At 38.4% G+C, this 21,956-nt stretch overlaps 1 protein-coding gene across 9 annotated transcripts; it reads left to right on the top strand.

Annotated features, from left to right (window-relative positions):
- The first annotated feature begins 224 nt into the window (after positions 1–224).
- On the top strand, positions 225–20,552 carry LOC148854903 (uncharacterized). 9 transcript variants are annotated; one of them, XR_016113443.1, is made up of 7 exons: positions 225–931; positions 3,603–3,639; positions 3,841–4,077; positions 4,154–4,201; positions 18,424–18,678; positions 18,792–18,871; positions 20,194–20,552. XR_016113443.1 is itself a non-coding variant. In XM_088986784.1 (6 exons), the coding sequence occupies exons 1-6, from the start codon at positions 627–629 to the stop codon at positions 18,795–18,797; spliced, it is 888 nt and encodes a 295-aa protein (XP_088842910.1). In that variant the 5' UTR covers positions 225–626; the 3' UTR covers positions 18,798–19,070. The 9 variants fall into 9 exon arrangements, 3 of the variants coding, with proteins under 3 accessions (XP_088842910.1, XP_088842908.1, XP_088842907.1); XR_016113442.1 differs by having other exon boundaries at positions 20,170–20,552; XR_016113441.1 differs by having other exon boundaries at positions 18,424–18,682.
- The last annotated feature ends 1,404 nt before the right edge of the window (positions 20,553–21,956 follow it).

Genomic DNA, 21,956 nt, shown 5'->3' with positions numbered 1-21,956 from the left:
TAGTCCACGATTGTCACAACCAACTGGGATCGAAGGAACGTACTACCAAAAACTAAAGATATCTCATATCTGACGATTGACGATTGAAGGTTGACCGCTTCTAACGATCCTCTTTTCACTTTTCCCAATCAAATCACCCTCCATCACTACCTACGGACGGTCTTGATCATCTTATCCAATCAATAATCTTTATAGATGGTATCTAGATTATTAGCTATGGTGGGTCCTACTCCTAGCTTTTTTTCTGTAGACCGCACCTAGGGTCCCCATCATGCCTGGTCGCCGTCAAAACGACAAAGCTGAAATAGTAGTGTTCCTTCAGTCTCTGTTAATTGCTTCTAGGCGGAAGCTGAGCGAACAATGATCGTCGGCTCGTCGGCCATCGCCCACCCTCTCTCTCGCTTGCGCACGGAAGCAATAGGATAAGAAGAGGAAAGAGGAATGCTACAACTTTCTGACGTTCAAAGCCTGATATTTCCTTCCTGTAGTGTAGAGTTTTGACACGAAGCTCTCTTCCCCCTTCGACGCGAGTCACTGAGTTTCAATACCTCCCGCTGATCCATAACAGAGATCTAAATATCAACTCACGGTGGCTTTATGAATCCAACTTTTCTGATGCGAAGAAGATGGGCGTTGTCACCTCGTCGATTGCCGCGAAATTTGCCTTCTTCCCTCCTAACCCGCCGTCTTACCATGTGATCGGCGACGAAGCTTGCGGCGGCAGATTATTCATTCTGGACGCCCCCAGGCGAGATGACGTTGATGTATTGCAGCTCCGAACCAGACGAGGCAACGAAATCGTGGCCATCTATGTCAAGCATCCCAAGGCTACTATGACTCTCCTGTATTCTCATGGTAACGCGGCTGATTTGGGCCAGATGTTTGAGCTCTTCGTCGAGCTTAGCCTTCGTCTCCGCATCAATCTCATGGGGTAATTTCTATTGTTTTTTGGTTCTTGTGTTGTCTTAGTAAGCTTTAGGTCGGAAAGATTCCATTGTAGCTTCTGGTAAATCCTTATAAAAATTTTGGTTATTCAATGCTCAGATGCAATAGGGTTACTTTTGAAATCTTGAATCCCTCTTGTTCAGTTGTATTATGGTAATTCATAATTTGGAAACTATTTATGGCAAGAAAATGGACTTTAATTTGTGTTATTTGCTATTTAACAAATACGTGTGAATCATATATTGGATCCTTGTGGACTTTTAGGCTGGCGATTTTCTGTCAATATAAACTAGTCCCAATTGTACACTGTAAAGTACATTGGAATGTCCAATTAGTTTTTGAATCCAATGAGTTCAATCATTAGTTTTTATACTGCGATTAACTTTATTTTTCCTGATAACAGTCGGTGGAAATTGATGAACTATGGTAGAAGCAGGTAATTTGCTAAATAAGTTCCGTCAGGTGTATAATTTTAGTTCCAGGAATGGTGGATTTTGGTGGATTATTTCTGCGACAAAGGGGAGACATCTTTGAAGGTTTTCTTTCTATTACCATGGGAGAAAAGGAATCCTATGTGGCAAACGGTTTATATCAACAAGGTGGTCTATGGTTCTACTGATACAAGAGACTGTTGAGTGGAAGCTATACTGAAGGTCTCTTATTATTTTATTGGATTGTTCAGATTATCAGACATTCTCGATCAGTTATCCTTTCATTGACATTTATATATTGTTTTACTTGGCACTGATTTCATTATCTCAAAGAAGAATGATTCTATTAAGCAGAGAGACTGACAGATGGGATCTTTCGGTACACATTGTCACAAGGGAATGGATGTGGCAGCCAGGTTGTTTAGCAAGCTTTGCTTAATAACCCAGGAATCTTCCATGTGGAAACTTAATTTGGATCTCAAAAAGAGTCTCTACATTAATGGAAAAAAATTTGGCCTGATATCCATAGTTTTGGATGTTGTTTGGTACTGTGGTGTTTCAAGCTGAAGCTTCTTAGCTTGATTCCTGGTGTTTCAAGATGCACTGGAAATTGGGGAGGCATTTTCGCACAGAACTTGGAGTAAAATGTTTTATTATTGTTTCAAATATGTAGACATCATTAGGTGTCCAGTAGGAAAAATGAAGCAGGAATGCTGTGTCATTTCTTCTAATTCCCCCTATGTGGGAAACCCGATGCAAAATATGGTGTTTCTGTTTCAAGTAGAATCTGCTCTATAGAATGCACTTTTGGAACTTTAAAGTTAAATGATCTATGTGGCGCTGATGTGGCAGTGTTTCAACCTCAGGTGAAAAAGCTACCAAACATGCTCTTGTTAAATGGATACACTCCTGAGGGTGATTAGATGTTCAACATCAGGTTGGTCAATACAAACAAATCTGAAAAGTTATCTAAATCTAAGAGGTGGTCCAATATGTACCAAACCCCAGGGAAATATCTTCTTGGGTGACTGACCTGCTAACAGGAATTGAATTGATCCTATGGGTTTAACTCGGGGCCTCAGTCACAAATTTCCTGTTGTTATATGGTGCTTTTGGTAACTTATTGCGAGGATTTTGGTGTTTGGTAATTGGGACAGGGTCCTATTGTACACCTCTGATAGCAACATACCTGAATATGGTTAGTATGTCCATATTGACATGGTATGATAATGGACACTGGCACCCAATATTGCATGGAAACTCTGGAGTATATGTTATGAACACTTATAATTGGTATGTATTTTAATAATAATATTGTGAATGTTGAATGTTAGAAGGTTTTATTAAATTTGATAAGAAATAGCTGTTGAGAAAAGGTTCTTGAACTAAATAAATGCAAAATACATGGTATTGGCAGATTCAATACATTGGATAGGTTATTTGTATTTTCTCTTTTCCTGGTTTAAATAAATGGAGTTATTCTCCATTCCCTTTATGTGTATCCATTTTCATATCTAGGAATGTTAGGTGTATACCTTGATCAAGCAAGTTTGTGACATTGAGGCATTTGTTGATATCAACACTTCACCAGGAAGACAAATAGTTTAAGTTATTCCTTCTCAGTTGGGCATAACAAATATTGACACTAGGATGATTAATGCTCATAATGTGGTTTCTTATTTTAATTATAGATTGCTAATTGTACCAGATAGAGTGTAGCTCCTTGTTAATATTGCCGGTCCAGTTAAAAGGGAGTATTAAATACTATTTAATGTGTTTTCCAGTTTTTCTTTCTTCTGTCTAATATTAATTCTTCCTCTATCAGTTACGTGCACTTGACGTTCATTTTAGGATTTCTTGTAACTACTAACAATGTGCCCTTTCTGCTGTTTTGTCATTTAGCGCCACTTATTTATTTGAGTGTTTATAATACCTATATTTTTGTTTGTTCAAGCAGTACATATGCTTAATAGAATGTTATGGATCTAATTGTTACCATATGTATGGATCCTGTGTTTATTTTATGTGACATTCTTATTTTAGAAACTTTGCAATTTTTCTTTGTAATGTTATTACAACATGTCCAAACCTCACACACATGATATATGATATATCTTCTTGTTTGATCATGGATGTTCTGTTATGTGAAAAAGTTATTATTAAATCAATTTTATCATTTCAAATATGTTACTCTTGTCCTTTACCTCTAGTAACTGGTTTTTGCAGATATGACTACTCTGGCTATGGACAATCAAGTGGCAAGGTTAGATGCTTGGAACTTCTTTCCTAGTTCATATAAAATATGGTTTTGTTTGGTCATGTTTAATCTAGTAGTTCCTCTTTCTTATCTAGATATCTGGTCTTTAAATCACTTAGAATGAGATTATGAGAATGCATTTTCTGTTCTCACAATGCTTCAACCCTTCTCTTAGTATAACTTTCATTTTTGTCCTTTTTGAAACAGCCCACTGAATCTAATACATATGCAGACATAGAGGCAGCTCATAAATGCCTTAAGGAGCAGTATGGGGTAAAAGATGAAGATTTAATATTATATGGCCAGTCAGTTGGAAGTGGCCCAACTCTTGATCTTGCTTCACGTTTACCGAACTTGAGATCTGTTGTTCTTCATAGTCCTATTCTCTCTGGTTTGCGAGTTTTGTACCCTGTAAAGCGGACATACTGGTTTGACATTTACAAGGTAATATCACATCTTCAATTTTGTCTAGCATGTCCCTTTTGTGTTAAATGGAAACTGACTCCCTTTTTTCTCCCAGAATATTGACAAAGTTGGCATGGTGAACTGTCCAGTTCTAGTAATTCATGTGAGTGGTTTTACTTATGACTATTTACATCTTTGACCTCCTTGTCTTGGTTTTTGTTCATCTCCTTGGTTGGCTTGTTGTCTTATTTCAGCATTTCTCAATCACTAAGCAATTCTGAACTTTTTATTTCTACTTTTTTTTGTTGGTATTGACTACTTTCTTTACAAACCATTCTATTCAAAAGCGTGTGTAATTTCATCATAAATGAATGATACTAGAATTTTCTGAGATGCAAATGTGAAAATTAACTTGTGCAGTAACATATGGAGGCTCAAAATGAATTAATATAAGTAAAGGGATGATACAATTAATGATCGATATGGCACTGAACAGAACTGAATGGCGAAATGGGATTATGTAGCTGAAGCTGACCCCATTTAGTTGGGACAAGGCTGGATGATAATGAAAAGTATCACAAACTTTATAAGTAAATAGTTCAAGAAACTTGTGAAAAATAATTTAATACTGACCAAGATGCAGTGGAGTAAATAGAGTTTATTTAACATGAATATCAGTTATGCACTTATGCCTATGACACATGTTAGGCACAACTATAAACTCTGATACCGCTTATTGTGCAGAAACAGGTTCAAGGATTTGATGATAACTCCATGATGAGAGAAACATAATAGAAAGTCACAACCACAAGAAGATAATTTGTGGTTTGGAAAAATTATACTGGATATTTCTATTGGTGAGGCCAAACAGAAAAATCTACTGATGGCAATGAGAAGATTACAGAAAAAATCCAAATCCAAAAGCCAAGGAGCAGCCTCTGAACTAAACCAAGAACCCTGTACAAATATTAATAAACATGTTGGGTTGCCAGAGGCCTTAAGCCCTTAACTCTAAATCAACCTGAAGTTAAGTTGGATTCATATTTTTCAACCCTAACCCCAACCCAACCCTTTTAGTCTAGGTTCCCAAGTTACATCCCTAATGGTTGAGTTGAAGTTAATAGTTATGTGAAAGGCATTTTTTGTGTATTTTGTTTTTGTTTTGGCTGTCTTTGTGATTTATGGCAAGTAGTTTAGGCAAGGTGTCTAGATGGTACCTAGGTGGCGTTAATTCTAGGTACTTTATTGTTGGATTGATTTCAAGGGGATAAATATGGTTCATTTCTTGGTGCAATGGTAAAATCTTGGGTGACAAGCGTGATAACATATGGGTTTGAGTCTGGGAGCATCCACTTATGCAAAAAATGCCAAATTCCAAAGGTTTGGTTTGTATCCACCACCCCTTTCAATACTCCAAACAGCTGAGACCAACATTGGGTGATGACCTTCTACTTAGGCAATCAAAACTTAATTTTATTTATTAAATTTATAAAAGTGTCTCCCATAAATTACTGAAGCTTCTCATTGAATTTCATTATGGATGTATTGAAGGGTTTGTTAATTTAATCATGTATGATTGGTTTCATGTACTTTGGATTTACTACTATTATCAAGTTATATCTTCATGTTCCCAGGTTAATAACACTAAGAAATTTGTGTAAGAAAAGCCCATCATAGATTAAATGAGTCAATTCCATTAAATTGATTAAAATAGTAAACATCTTTCAAAGTAGTAAAATGATGTAAATTAGTAAATATTTTTAAGAGAGAGTAGAATAGGGCAAATTGATAAAAGAATTTACTTAATGTGGCAGTAAAGAGAAGGGTTTGGTGTGTAAATTGGACCTACAAAAAGGCCTATGATCTAGTGGACCGGAAGCTTCTGATAGAAATCCTAGAGAGGCTTGGGCTTGGAGCTAGGTGGAGGTTGTGGATTGAAGGTTGTATTAGCTTAGTTCACTATTCATTCTTATTAATGGGGTAGAAAAAATATTTCTTCCCGGGTCAGAGAGGAATAAGACAAGGGGACCCTTTGTCCTCCTTCCTTTTCACCCTACTGGTAGAGGTTTTAAGTAGAATGATTTTGGATGCAAATGTACATGGATTGTTTAGGGGTTGGAGGATTGGTAGAAATTAAGCAGTTGTACCCCATCTTCAATTTGTCGATGACAATTCTGTTTTGTGAGGATGTAGACTTAGAATTGGTGAGAAATTTGAAGTTATTGATTGATAGCTCAGTGGGAATCTCAAATTTGAGGATCAATTGGAATAAAAATGGAATTGTTGGAATTAACTTGGAAGAAGGGGAACTTTGAGATTAGCAGAGGTGTTGGGATGTGAGATAAGGAATTGGCCTGTAACCTACCCAGGTTTACCTTTGGGGGGAAACCCAAGGTTTGTTAGTTCTAGAAGCCAGTGGTGGAATGGTTTGCAAAGAAACTAGCCCTCTAGAAAAGGAATTATATTTCTTTAGGAGGAAGAATCACCTTTATCAGAGCTAGGTTAGCAAATATATCTGTTTACTTCCTTTCCACCTTCCACATCCTGACTAGGGTAGCAAGACAATTAGAGAAATATATGGGGGACTTTCTATGGGAACCTGGAGAGAAAAAAAGGACCATTTGGTTAAATGGGAACGGGTTAGTAAACCAAAAGAGAAATGGGGCCTGGGATTAGGAAACATTGCTCTTAGAAACACCACTTTATTGGGAAAATGGTTGTGGAGCTTTCCTTTTGAAAGAGACAGATTGTGGCACAAGGTAATAGTAAGCATTCATGGTCTGGAGGGTAATGGCTTATGCTAAAATTACTCCTCACTCAACTTCAGCTTCTCCTTGGAAAGCAATTATATCCTTCTCTTCGTAGTTTAATTTGGTATGATGTGGGAAGGGGTGACAAAATCCTTTTCTAGGAAGATCTTTGGATAGGGGAAACACCACTAAAAGATCAATTTCCTGAACTTTTTTCCCTCTCTAACCTCAAGGGTGAAATTGTGTCTAGAATGGGAGCACCCTCTCCTTTAGGTTTCAATTGAACCTTGGTTTCAGAAGAGGCCTAAGAGAAAGTGAGTGTACTTCTTTGATTGGCATACTAAACATTTTGGAGTCAGTTTTCCTAGACCCAAACTTGGAAGATTCTAGAATATGAGTAATCTCTCCAAATGGACTCTTCATTTGTTCCTCCTTTTTCAAGCATCTTGCTTTACCTAGTTCTCAAGGGGTGGACTTTCTGGTGAAAGAAATTTGGAGTAAGCCTGTACCACCAAAAATTCAAGCTTTCTACTAGGAAATTTTCCTTGGAAAGGTAAATACATGTGATGTGCTGTAGAAAAGGAGGCCCTCTTCTTGCCTTTCTCCTCAATCCTCATATCTGCTTCTTATGTAGGGGTAGTGGAGAGACCCTCTCCATTTACTAATCTCCTGTTCCTTTGTATTTCGTATTTGAGAAAATTTCAGTTCTCTTTTTGGATGCAGGTGGGACCCCCCTCAAGATGTGGTGGACATCTTCAACCCAAACTTCTTGAGGCAACCAAAGAAAAGAGGGAGAACAATGTGGAGAGCTACTAAGGCAGCAGTTACTTGGGTGGTGCGGGAAAAGAGGAATAGCAAAATATTTAATAGAAAAAGTAGGACATTGGAGGAGGTAATAGATAGTATAAAAGTGAAGGTTGCACTATGGGTTAAAACACTGGACTGCTTTCAAAATTTCTATTACTGACATTCTAAGGGCATGGAAGGAGGTAGTACAGTCTTCTAGAGAAAAAGAAAGAATAAGTGGAATGGAACCCCTAGAAAGCAGCAAAGTGAAACTACTTTGATGGGAGCTCCTTGGATAAACCCAAACATGGCAGGAATAGGTGGAACAATCAGAAATTTAGAGAGCAGGATCCTGGAATTATATTCAAGGCCAATTGGTACTGCAAACTCCTTGAAGGCTGAACTATTCGCATTGTTGCAGGGTCTTCAGTTGGCAAATCCACTAGGCTTTAGATAGGTGGAGGTGGAGGGGGATTCAAAAGTAATTATCACATGGGTGAGATGTAATAGACATATCCCATGGACTCTCAAACATGTCTCCAAAGAAGTTGAAAGGATTTAAATGCTGAATTCAAGTGGATAAGGAGTGCTAATGTGTTAGCTGACTCCCTAACTAAACAAGGGGCTGGAAGGCAGCATTTAATCGGGCTTCTTTGTAATCTAGTTTATGATATTTGGGATGACATTCTTGTCAAAACAATAAATTCATGCCCAAGGAAAGGAACAACAAATCCCACTACTACGAATTGAGATGAAAGGGAGAGATGATGAGATTTAGAGAACCATGGGGATAAGCATACTTGCTGTTCCTCTACCTTATTTTCATCGTACTTCTTTCTCAGTTCTTCATCATAACTTACAATTCGAGCAAGAAAATAAAGCCTTAGTTTCTTCCTTCAAAAGATGGGGTTATAATTTGCTTGGTGACCCTACTTATCAAAAAAAAAAAAAGCTTGATGACCCTATTATGATTTGTTTCCCTTTTTGTCTAAATAAAAAGGGAGTTACTTACTAATTACCAATTTACCATATGAAAATACTAATTTACCTTTTGTTTCTTCAACTATATGCTTCATTATAGACCTCTTAAGGATATTTACTAGTTTACCCCATTTTACCATTGGAATAATGTGGATACTTGTGGAAAGAATATGGCACTAGCAGACTCCAAAACTTTGGAAAAATAGAATTCTGAGGCTTAATGGGTGTCCTTTATTTTTAAATTTTGATTTTAATAGCATGTTTTTGTTTTGTATGAATAATAAACTTGTAGTTAGGAAAGAACAAATTAATTTTAAAGCATAAGTTAATGCAAAAAACTCTAAACAAATAATTGTATTAAATTATCAAGTGTTCCTAATGTACAGTTCAATATCAAATTTTTTCATCACAGTAGAAGATTCTTCAATCACATATTGTATATTCAAGCATAAATTGTCATGTTTGTTAGATGTCCACACTGCTTGACGTGGTGAATCTGGTGATATGGGAATGGTTAGGGAAATTTGTCAAATAGGTGGTTTTGTATCAGTGGGTAGTGACTACTTTCAAAAGTAAAGAACTTTGAAGAGAATTTGGTGAATGTTAGGCTTTATAGGTTAAGGTTTTGTGTAGGAAAGGTATGTACAAGTTTGTGGAAAGAATATAGATGATAATATAGGGTTGGAAGTTCAAGGGATGGGTTTAAGAGAAGAAAACAAGGTAAAAATTCTTGGTTATGCAAAAATATCTAGAGAAAGAGAATAAGAAATTTCATGAGTAGAGAAATAGGTAGAATTTTCACAATGGCACAAAAGGAATGTTTGGGGTCAAAGTTAAAGCGAATGGCCAGGTTAGGTGGGGATTTCATAACCAGAAACTAGGATTTGTAGATATAGTGATTTCTAGGAGAACTATCTCTTTCTCCAGAAAAGCAAGAAACTTAGGCTGTGTTTGGTTTGAAGGAAAAAGTAAGGAAAGGAAGGGAAAGGTAGGGAAACCTATATAAGATTTGTAAAGCTTTCCCTACCTTTCCATTCCTTTCTTTACCTTTTCCTTCAAACCAAACATAGTCTTAGGTTTTGTATAAGTGGAACTAAGAACTTAATAAAGATCAATTGACCATTCACCCTTAAATAAATAGGTTGCTATTCCCAGGCTGTTGATGGCTTTTCAAAAGCTGAAACAGAAAAGCAAAAGAGGATGGGGTAGATAAAACCCTAAAAGCTTTCTAGGATTTTTCTAATAATCACTGAGAGGTTTAAGAATCACTTATAGGGTCTGGTTGCATCACAAGAGCAAGACCAAGCAAGAGAGTTATTTGACCATAAATTAAAGAACAATTTATAGGTGAAAGACGGTACCATGGAATATTGTTTCCTGTAATTACAATAAAGTTATTGGACCTTAGAAATAAGTGAAAAGCACCTGTAACGATTATTTAGTATTTACTCAACCTAGTATTATGAAATTTGAAACTTAACGAAATAATGACTAGACAAATTACTTCTAATGACTGAAACTCACTGCCAATATATTGAAATAACAGCAATACATTTTGTTCCCATAAATTAAAGAAAACAAAGTAAACAAAACTATGACACTGTGACACTTATCATCTATGCCTTTAACTTTCCGAAGATTTGTAAAGAGACTTTATGATCCCACTACATAGGCATGAATCTATTTTGAAGAGTCCATGTAAGACTGAGTTTCATTAGGATTGATGGTTGCTAGTATTATAGATGGTAAACTCAAGAAAACTAAAATAAAAACTTTGCATGTTCAAATCTTTGATAGTTTACTTCTCAATGTCCATGTCATGGATTTTGAGAAATGAAGGGTCATTTCATGTTTCCTCTACATGGGGTCGGCTGTATGAATCTTGTTTCACCAATCTGTTCTATTTAAAGCCATATCCACTGTTAAATTATTATTTATTAGTTCTCAAAATCATTTCTTACTACTTCTACCCCTAGCTCTTTTAGACCCTTCCACTTGTAACAGATCACTTCTAACTGGAGCTGTTGGTGGTCTTTTAACAAATCATTTCTTACTACTACCCATGTTTCCTCTATCAGTTTCAGAGTTTCCATAACTCATAGATGTTGTGGACCAGGAATCCTAGCTAGAACTTAGTGGCAGAGTAGGATTTGCTTAATAGTGGGATAAGGCTTTATTATTTCTATGCATGATTACATTTCTTAAACTATTCATGTATATAACATAACAAATGTTAATGTAGCATTAATAGAGGGTTGGTATTTTCAACCCAGCCTACCAGGCTACAAAGCAGTCTGGGATGGTTTAAATGCAGGGCCAGGTTAATCTGGGCTATTATGGTTGATTGTATGACCTAGCACTGTTGAGATTTCTATCCCTTATGTCTCTTGTTTGTATGGCCTAGCACTGGTTGATTGATAACCTGTGCACAAGCATGACTTGTTTCAGAAGTAAGAAATAATTTAGAAACTCCTTTATTGAGATACACAGAAATATCAAACAAGATCAAGAGACAAAAACTTCTCAAAAAAAAACTTCTTTATTGGTTCTGTAATGTGCCTTGATCCCCATAGGGCGATATGCTATATGCCAGATCTGCACTTTGTAAACTGTTTCTTCCAATGACTCAGTAGTTGAGATGGTCAAACAGCATAACTCCCAATACAAGCTGAAATAAACTTGATATATTGCCCTTTAGTTATTCTATTTACTTTTCATGTTTTTCTTTTTTTTTTCTTGCTTTTAAATTCCAATGCATCTGAAGTATCAAATATATAAAAAAAATATCAAACGTTCTTTCAATGGTTTGTGACGTTTGTCAAAATCACAGAAAATTCCCTGAAGATGTTACAACAGTATCAATGGATGGTAGGCATGCTCATGAATTTGTCTTGTTAGTGTAGGGGTATTTCTGTCTTTTTACCTAGATTAATGTTGCTGATCTGTAATGTTGTGTTGTGTTGGAACCAGTGCTCCTAACTTAAATAAGGGCACATATGTCTTTTCAATCAGTTTTAATAATATAAGTTTTGTCTGGCCGACTGGGAGAATGTTATGTTGACACTTCTAGTTCGAACCAGAATTTCCCCTTCTCTCTTTCTCTCTTTCTTCCACCTTTCTACCTCTTTCTACCTAACCGATCTCAGACAGATAGAATTCTAAGGCAGGCCGAGTCATAACATGGTATCAGAGCTGATTGAATCTACCTAGATTTCTGTCTACCTAGATTTCTATTCTCTGCGCACCCTATCTAGGGTTTCTCCTTTTTTTTTTTCTGCATTCGACTGGAGATAAGGGAAAGGGCTGAAAAGGAGTGATTGCCCTCTTCCCTTGGAGGTTTCTATGCCTCTAGTCAGGTCGTGTGTGGTTGGTTGCTGTGGTTTCTAAGATCGCCCTCCCCTAATCGATGAAGAATTGAGAGCCGATCTGTGTGGTGTAGTGGTTGTCGTGTGTGGACTGATTTCCTGCTCGTGTGGTTGTTACTTCAGTGATAGGTAAGAGATCTCAGTGCATGATATCTGTTATGGATCAAATAGGAAGTGTGTTTCAGACCATATGCTAGGGTTTCAGACAGTAATGTGCTAGGGTTTATGCTGGTTTTTGTGTATTTCGAAGGAAGAGTTATAATCATATAGTGGTGAGATTTCAGGTAGTCGTAGTCGTAGGGTTTGTGGTGTAATGAGCACACTTTTCAGCAACAACAAGTGCTGAAACCAGTGTGACAGGTGTGATCTAGTTGTGTGCATGCAGAATTCAGTGGTAATAGAATTCAGCAAGTGTGCAGAATCGGTGATAACATAATGGGAGATAACAGTGATTGTAAACCTAGTGTGATGGTGCCTACAGGCTACCTGAATGTTCAGATGACTTCCATTAAACTAAATGGAGAGAATTATGTGCCTTGGGCTAAATCCGTCGAAGTCTTTCTGAAGGCAAAGAAGAAGGTAAAACACATAAGAGAGGAGAAACCCTCCACTGACTCTCACGAGTATGAAGACTGGGAGCAAGAGGTTGCTCAGACCATCACATGGTTTTGGAATAGTATGGAACCCAAGATTAGTGTAAACTTCATGTTTCTTGACACTGCCAAAGATGTGTGGGACCATGCGAAGAAATTGTATTCGGGTCAGGACAATACAGCCAGAGTGTATCAGCTGTATCAAGAGTACTTTAACCTGCAACAGGGCAATCAGAGTCTTGAGGAGTACTATGCCAACATGAGAAACATACGTAATGAGTTGAATGTTTATCACCCTCTCACTTCTGATGTCAAGATTCAGTAGCAACAGAGAGAACAACTTGATGTGACTAGATTTTTGGTGGGACTGAAGTTTGAATATGAACCAGTATGGGCTCAGATATTAGGAGGATCAACTCTTCCCTCCTTGGAAGAGGTGTTTGCTCGACTTCGAAGGATTTCTATCGGATCTACTGAGAACTCTAATATCTCAGATAGATCTGCCTTTGCTGTATCGAGAGGCCGTTGTACTCGAGGTGGAGCTAGGGGAGCTCAGTCTGGCCATGGTGGTGGTAGTGGTTTTGTGTATGGCCGAAGTGGTAATGGTGGGCCTACTTATAATCGTGGTGGTGGTCGTACTGGGGGCAGAGATTCAGGGGGAGGCCATGGTAGAGGATGTGGCTCAGGCCTGAGGAAGTGCACTCATTATGGCATGGATGGACATACCATTAACTATTGTTATGATCTACATGGTCCACTCCCAACCTGGGCCAATCATGCCGCGACTAGTGACTCAAGCTCCAACTTTAGACAAGAGAATCATTCATCTGATTAGATACCTCCTACACCCACAGATGGTCCCGTGAAGGAGATGGTGAGTGTTCCCCGTGATGAATATGAGAGGTTTATCCAATCACAGCAGAACACGACGACTTTTGCTCACTTAGGTATGGCTTGTCTGGCATCCATACACAATCCCTAGATCATTGACTCTGGAGCCTCAGATCACATGACTGGAACTCCATGTGTGTTTTCATCCTTATCTCATTGCTCAACATCACAATCTGTCGCCCTTGCTAATGGTTCCACATCCTCAATCTGTGGTGTTGGTAATGTTGACCTAGATCCTGTATCCCTCTCCTCAGTTTTGTATGTTCCTAAATTGCCTTTTAATCTTATGTACCTTTTATCCTTCTATGTGTGTTTTTTAGGATCTCAAGATGGGGATGAAGATTGGTGGAGGGCATGAAGCTGGTGGACTGTATTATTTTGATGGTGGTGGTGGTAGAACTTCAACAGCTCTCCAGTCATCTCTTTCTCCCCTCCAGTGGCATTGCCGATTTGGTCATCTGTTGCTAAAAGTCTTGAAGTCTTTGGTTCCATCCTTGAGTCAGCTTTCTGTTTTGGATTGTGAGTTGTGTCAGTTTGGGAAACACCATCGTGTTCCTTTTAGTTCTAGGGTTGATAACCGTGTGTCCAGTCCTTTTTCTTTAATTCATTCAGATGTTTGGGGTCCTTATAAAGTGATGTCATATAATGGATACATATATTTTATCATTTTTGTAGATGATCTAATGAAAGAAAGAAGTGAATTGTTTACCATTTTTCAGAAATTTTATGCTGAGATTCGTAACCAATTTGGTACCCACATCAAAGTTTTCCATTCTGTTAATGGCCGCGAATATTTATCCTAATCATTTTAGGAATACCTGGACCAACACGGCATTATACATCATACCTCATGTCCCTACACCCCACAACAAAACGGGGTGGCTGAGAGAAAGAATCGCCATCTCCTGGAGACAACAAGATCCCTCATGCATCACATGCATGTTCCCAAACCCTTTTGGAGTGATGCAGTGCTTACCTTGTGCTTTCTGATTAATCGGATGCCCACGTTCATCCTTGAAGGTCATTCTCCGTTTCAAGTCTTGTTTCCCGCTTTGCCTCCGTTTCCTCTTACGCTGAGGGTATTTGGGTGTGTCTGCTTCGTCCATAATTTGGGTCCCGGGATTGACAAGTTCGATGCCCGTTCTCTTAAGTGTATCTTCCTTGGCTATTCTCGGACCTAGAAAGGGCATCAGTGTTACCATTTTAGTTCTCGACGGTCCTTTGTGTGTGTTGATGTCACCTTCTTTGAGTCTACTCCGTTCTTTTTAGGGTCCGGTGATACTTCTTCCTCCTCATCACCTCCTCCTCTTCCACTTCCCGTTGTTGACCCTCTTCCCTTGGTTCCAGCAGTGACCAAACCATTGCCTCCGGTGCCACCACCTATTGAACGCCCACCTATTCGTCATGTGTATACACATCGCCCACGCGGACCAGCTACTACTCCTCCGGCTACATCTCCGTCAACGGATCTGGCACCAGACCCGTACTTAGCATCTGAGCTTGACCTTCCCATTGCTTTGCGGAAAGGTAAACGCACTTGCACCCTTCATCCTATTTTTAATTATGTTTCACTTACTCACCTTTCCGCTCCCCATCGCTAGTTTGTCACCTTGTTATCATTAGTTGTTGTCCCTAAGGATGTCTAGGAAGCCCTTGCCTCTCCAGGGTGGTGCCAAGCCATGGAAGAAGAACTCTCTACCCTTCATCACAATCATACTTGGGACATCACTGCTCTTCCTCCTGGGAAGCAAGCTGTTGGTTGCAAATGGGTTTATACGGTTAAGTATCTGCTTGATGGTAGTGTTGAACACCTGAAAGCGTGATTGGTTGCAAAAGGGTACTCCCAAACCTATGGTATTGACTACACAGGGACCTTCTCACTGGTTGCTAAGATAGGGTCAGTTCGTGTTGTGATCTCTCTTGCAGCCATGTATGAGTGGCCACTATATCAACTTGATATCAAGAATACCTTTTTGCATGGTGACTTACTCAAGGAGGTCTACATGGAGCAACCTCTAGGGTTTGTTGCTCAGGGGGAGGATGGTAAGGTGTGCAGACTAAGGAAGGCTATATATGGGCTTAAACAGTCTCCTCGAACATGGTTTGTTAGGTTTAGTGAGGTGGTAAGGAAGTTTGGAATGAAACAGTGCAAAGTTGACCATTCTGTATTTAGTCATGACTCTCTAGGAGGAAAAATACTGTTGGTGGTGTATGTAGATGATATTGTTATTACTGGAAATGATAACATGGGTATTGACAGGCTGAAGACTTATTTGTAGGATCATTTTCAGACAAAGGATCTTGGTAAGCTGAAATACTTCTTGGGGATAGAGGTAGCAAGATCCAAGTATAGTATTAACCTGTGCCAGAGAAAATGTGTGTTTGATTTGCTGGAAGAAACATGCTTGTTGGGTGCCAAACCAGCTTAAACACTCATGGACACAAATACCAAGCTAAGCAGTGATATGGGTGAAGTGTTTGAAGACCCTAGCAGATACCGACGACTTGTGGGCAAACTGAACTACCTAACCATTACTAGATCAGACATCTCATTTGCGGTTAGTGTGGTAAGCCAGTTCATGCAAAAACCTCTGATTCCTCATTGGAATGTAGTTCTGAGAATTGTGAAGTATCTAAAAGGGGCTCCGGGTCGCGGTCTGATATACAAGAATGGCGGAAAACTTGAAATAGAAGGGTATTCTGATGCTGACTAGGCCGGTTTTATGTCTGATAGACGGTCTACTACAGGCTATTGCACTTTCCTGGGAGGTAACCTGGTGACATGGAAAAGTAAGAAGCAGACAGTTGTGGCAAGAAGCAATGCAGAAGCAGAATATAGGGCTATGGTGCACACCGCTTGTGAATTAGTGTGGCTAAGGAACCTTCTACAGGAAGTAGAGTACAACATCAACACTCCAATGAAGCTCTATTGTGATAATCAGGCTGCAGTTCATATTTTGTCTAATCCGGTGTTTCATGAAAGAACCAAGCACATTGAAGTTGACTGCCACTTTGTAAGGGAGAAGGTGCTGAATGGAGAACTAGACACTACACATGTTAATATAGGAAATCAGTGGGCTGACTTATTTACAAAAGGCTTGAGTTGGGGAAGAGTGGACTACATATGTAACAAGCTGGGAGTATATGATATATACTCACCAGCTTGAGGGGGAGTGTTAGCGTAGGGGTATTTTTATCTTTTTACCTAGATTAATGTTGCTGATCTGTAATGTTGTGTTGGAACCAATGCGCCTAACTTAAATAAGGGCACATATGTCTTTTCAATCATTTTTAATAATATAAGTTTTGCCTGGCCGACTGGGAGAATGTTATGTTGACACTTCCAGTTCAAACCAGAATTTTCCCTTCTCTCTTTCTCTCTTTCTTCCACCTTTCTACCTCTTTCTACCTAACCGATCTCAGACAGATAGAATTCTAAGGCAGGCCGAGTCATAACATGTCTCATACAATAAAAATGAAATATAGGGCTATCTTTCCACTTGGCACAAAATCTTTGTGTTCCTGTCAATACCACAACCGAGGATGACTAGTGGTCAGGTGCATTGTTTATCTATATCTGAGATGAGAATGCATTAGCAAAGTGGAGCCACTGTGGTGTATTTTTTGTTTTATTTTAATTTCTTTTGTGTCCTGCTTTTGCCAATAAATTTATCTTAGGCTCTCTTTGTTTGCAATGCAAATCTGAACTGGATACAAAATTTTCACCCGATTCAGTTCTGCATTTTTTTTTTGTAACCATGATTTGTATTCCTACCTGATACAAAATGTGTACTTTTGTCTCATTTGTACTCACTAACAGTGCAAATTTTGCATCCCAAAAAACCAATACAAATCAAACCACATTCCTCCTACATCAATTCTCTCTCATATAAAGTAGGGACCACATCATCTTGCTTCTTAGCTTGCTCCAAACAAATAAACCTCCCACCTCTGTTCTCTTTCAAACAGTTTGGGACCACATCATTTTAATTCCTATTTTACTTCTCCCAAACAAATAAAACAAAACGAAGTCAAATATAAAGCAAAAGTAAACTGGAATTTACACTCTGCCTATTTGTACTCTCATTCATTTTTACCAATGCAAATGCGCAAACAAACTGAGCCTTAGTTACAGATAATAAAACCATGCTTAGAAATCAAAGAAGCAAGTTAAAGTACTATAAGATAGAAAACCCAACAAAATATAACAGGCAACCCATGCCTTGCAACGGACAACTCAAGAATCTAAAACCCATTCTTGATGGACAATTTTTTTGGCATTGGAGTTAGAAACTGCAGATGATTTATTCCTAAACTGCATAGCATAGAGAGCTTCCTTTTTCTCTCATGATAGTCTCTTCACATAGAGACAAAAAATATAGATCTGCATAGCATTTTGTTTGTGTTTTGCATTTTTTTGTATAGATTCCCACCACACATTGGGGACTACTAAGCCATACTGCAAATCCTCTGCTACACTTTTAATTTAATACAAGACTTACTATTTACTGAAGATCAACACCTTTTGGCAAATGGAAAATGACCCCCTCAGCCCAGCAAACAATCTAGCCTCTCTTATCAGTTAATGCATTGCCAATGTGTTGAGATGTTCACCCTGCTACAATGATCTAGCCTCTCTTATGTGATGTTGCATCTGTCCAGCAAGCAATCCGGAATCCATTTGAATCTCGTTTAATGTTTAATTGCTAATGCATCTTTTCTAATAGTCATCCCCTCACCAATCAGACCAGTGTAAACAATAAGAACCCTTCTAAATGCTACCCAAATCCATGATTGTCCAGGATTCCCCAAGGAACTGAAATCAAAATTTATCTTTGGGAAGAAGAAGACAAGGACCGATGCAATAGCTGTCTATAAGATGAAAGTTTAGAAACATTAAACTAGTCTCTTATGTGATACTCGTGGTTATTATATGTCTATAATATTTGAACATGCATTAGTTTTATCTTTAAAAAATTTGTTGAACAAACCTAATGATAGTATTTTCGATTCATCTAGGGCACAGCAGATGAAGTTGTTGATTTCTCCCATGGAAAGCAGCTTTGGGAACTTTGCAAGGAAAAATATGAACCTCTTTGGCTTAATGGTGGTGGCCATTGCAATCTTGAACTTTACCCCGAGTACATTAAACACCTGAAGAAATTTGTGTTGACTATTGGTAAAAGGACAACAACAAATGGTCCTAAAAAAGCAAGGACGGGCTCAGGAGATCAGAGTAAACCAGTTGAAAGTGGAACTTCAGATGGATATGAAGTAGGTTGTGACCATTCTGAAATCTCTAGAAACAGCTTAGATAGTCAACTTGTGAATTGTAAGAAGTCAAAAAAGCAAGAAAAATCACGGATGAGTGCTGACCGTGTTGACAGGTGTAGAAGAAAGAGCTTGATATGGTGATTGGCTACTATGTGCATCTCAAATAAATTATGAGCCTCAGCTCCATGAAAAGGTATTCATTGTTTTGTTTTCATATTCTGTTACAACGCACAAAACTCTTTCGAAATGATCAATTGAATCATAATTATGATTTTACATTTCAATAGCCATCAATTTGGTAAAATGATTGTCAAAGATCAGGATGGCAACTTCATTATGTATACATAACTATGTTACGTTTAGTATTTGTATTTATGTGAAGTTATAGATCATATCAGGTTACCTCTCCCTTTGGTCTGGCAGCAGCTTCTAATCAGTAGTTGTCATGGGATAGGGATTTCAATGGGGGTAGGTTAATTAGGTGACCTGCCCCACGCTGCCCCTACTCTGTCGGGTTTAGTATACCTCTAGTTGGATTCGGTTTGTGCTCATGTTATGATAAATGTCATACTTAGATTGCCATTCCATGAATATTTCAAATTCTTCTAAGTAGATTGCAAGTATTGTTGTCATTTTCTCTATTATATCATTTTATTCCTTGATTAAAACAGTATTTCTAGTTGTGCTAATAATAAAAATTATTTTATATTTAATATTTTCACATTATATCTCACTCTGCCTTCTCTGCTTCATGCCTTGACAAACCCTGGTCCACTCTATTCACAGGGGTGGGGCAGGTTTGAGTTGGGGATCAGTCAAGTGAGGCTGTATTCAGGCTTAGCCAAACCCAAACCAAATCTGACCCATTGATATCTCTATCAGAGAGGCACTGCTGATATTAGGAACAAAAAGTGAAGTTACCATCTGTCATGTGATGCATCTTTTGATAAAACTTGGAAGTGAGGCCAAGTTTCACCGAACGAAATCTACTGAACTTAAAAATGAAAGGAAAAAAAAATGCATCAAATGGATGGAAGGTAAAAAACTCTAGTAGCATCTGAATTTGGAGCATCTGCTGGAGAGTGGAGTACTAATTCGGTCATTGCATTTGTTCTGTAATTACTGAGAGTAAGGATTTGGCACACAGTACCATAAGAATTTCACATACCCTCATGCTTGAAATGGTCATCACCTTTAAATTGTATCCCACTGCATTATGCATATCTTTATGGGCCTTCTCTTCTAGATCTTTGAACTTGCTAGATGCTGCACTGCTGTACTCCTTAAATAATGTTAAGAAAATTAAAGAAATAAAAGAAATAAAACCAGTATCCTTTTTGGTCGTGTCTTCCTCAATGAAGGCGTTTATTTCAGAAACAATTCCTCATTCGTGTGGATTTTTGTAGTTGATCTCTTATATATGTTGCCCTGGTAAATGGTAAGTAAATTTTTTGGTAATCAAATGGTAAGTAATTAGATCACATTTTTCAGCTAACGGGCTCTTGCATTAATCAGTAAGGGGCTTCTGCTGCTGGCAAGAAAAATTACTAAAAGCATGAGATCCCCTATTAAATGGTTCTTTGCTGGCCATAAAGCCGCAGTCTGGTTGAGAGAAGCTTTGGAAAGAAATTGCTGTCTCATGGGAGGGCTATTGTTCTCAATTCTTCTACTTTCAAAGTGATCTTTAGTGACTGGTTGGTTGATCATGTGATGGAGGATCCTCTTATGATCCATTCTTTATCTTACTTTAAACTTTGAATCAGATAATTGTGTAGAGGCAGAAGCTTGACTGAAATCTTGGAACAACTTTGTTCCATTTGTGTGAATTATCTGTTTGAAGAAGATTTTCTGCTATTAGCTGCATATTGTTTCAATTCCATGTGTGCATAGTTCCGCAATGCTGTGACCAGACTTGGTGAACATACAGTTGCTAAGATTCCAAGTCTCTACAGACTACAGTCTGGCTTTGAACAGAATCAGCTTTATTATCGTGGCGATTGGGCCCCTGGCACTTGATAGTCACTTATCTAAGGACCTCCTGGATCAAGGCTAATAGGCTCAAGAGCCACCAGGTCGACCATGCTCTATTTAAAGAGAAAAGAACAGCCAATAGCTTCAGCAATCATTAATGAATATCATAAATTAAGATATTCACATTAGGAGCAACTAATTCGTCTTCGAGCTTTTGCCATTTAAATCTAAATGCCGTGGCTTCAACGATTCCTCAAATTGATATTTCGATCATTCAATGTGAAAGAGCCCTCCTTAAGTAAGTGGGTTCAGAAATTTTCTGCAAAAAAAAAAAAAAAGAGACTAGAATTGAAGTCATTGCTAAGCTCTGAGAAAGTAGGCAATGAATACCTCCAAATTTGTGGGGAAAAAGAAGCGCGGTGGAAAGGATGGGTCTCCTAATGGGTTCCAGATGCATTTTTCTATTCAGGCGTGAATCGGGTTCTTGTGCTTTTCGTTAGCTATTGTTTAGACTTTTGTGGTGGTTAACGTAGATATTTTGTTATATCCGCCTGATTTCTGTCTTACTTGTAAAGTTTATAGATGATTATCCCAAGGTATGCGTGTATTCAACGGTGCACTTTGTTTGCTTAGTTAATGCATGGCTGGCCGGGACCAATCCTATTTACCAACCGTCCAAATAAGAAGAAAAGAGATTTAGATTAGAGACTTTGAGGCTTCAATTTTATGCCCTGTCTCAGTTGAAGTGGCTGAACTGAATGACCTGTTTTGTCTTTAGCGGATAAGTTAATTAAATTTTTAATTTTCAGCCATTAAGCAGCTCAGTTCACAACCCCATTAGCAACTTATTCATTGAATGACAACGTGCCTATACAAAAAAAAAAAAAAAGAAAAGGGAAAAATAAACAATAACCTATTCAGTGCAGCGACTTCCCATGTGGCGAGATTGAGGTTCTGTATTATTAAGAGACTTTGGTTCAAGGGCCACCTACTCGGCTCTCTTGCCCAGTCTGTCCCACTGTTTGGAGTTGCTTCCGTTGGGGCAATGCCTGCTCGAGCAGTCTTTACAGTTTTGCATTGGGAATATCTCCCTACTCATGGGATTTATTTTATAGGGAGATATTCCCGATACAAGGTTGCAAGAGGCTGTTGAGATGGTATGAGCACGGGCTTGTTTTGACTGAAACTGATCTCCACTGTTTGCCTCCTGATCTGAAGAGCTGAACAGTTTATAGAGAGCAGGGAGATCACATCTGCGCCTCACAAATACACTCCAGTCTTAGTTTGGGAACAGTATAAATACAAAT

The sequence above is a fragment of the Nelumbo lutea genome, chromosome 4, assembly GCF_056320005.1.
Source record: "Nelumbo lutea isolate HS-2025 chromosome 4, American lotus-T2T, whole genome shotgun sequence".
Lineage (NCBI taxonomy): Eukaryota > Viridiplantae > Streptophyta > Magnoliopsida > Proteales > Nelumbonaceae > Nelumbo > Nelumbo lutea.
This window is presented reverse-complemented; position numbering and strand designations above follow the sequence as displayed.

Excerpts from the sequence above, each read along its gene's own strand:
- LOC148854903 (XM_088986781.1), top strand. The coding sequence starts at position 627 with ATGGGCGTTGTCACCTCGTCGATTGCCGCGAAATTTGCCTTCTTCCCT. Across the intron at positions 4,078-4,153 it reads ACTGGTTTGACATTTACAAG|AATATTGACAAAGTTGGCAT; the intron begins GTAATATCACAT and ends TTTTTCTCCCAG. Across the intron at positions 4,202-18,423 it reads GTCCAGTTCTAGTAATTCAT|GGCACAGCAGATGAAGTTGT; the intron begins GTGAGTGGTTTT and ends CGATTCATCTAG.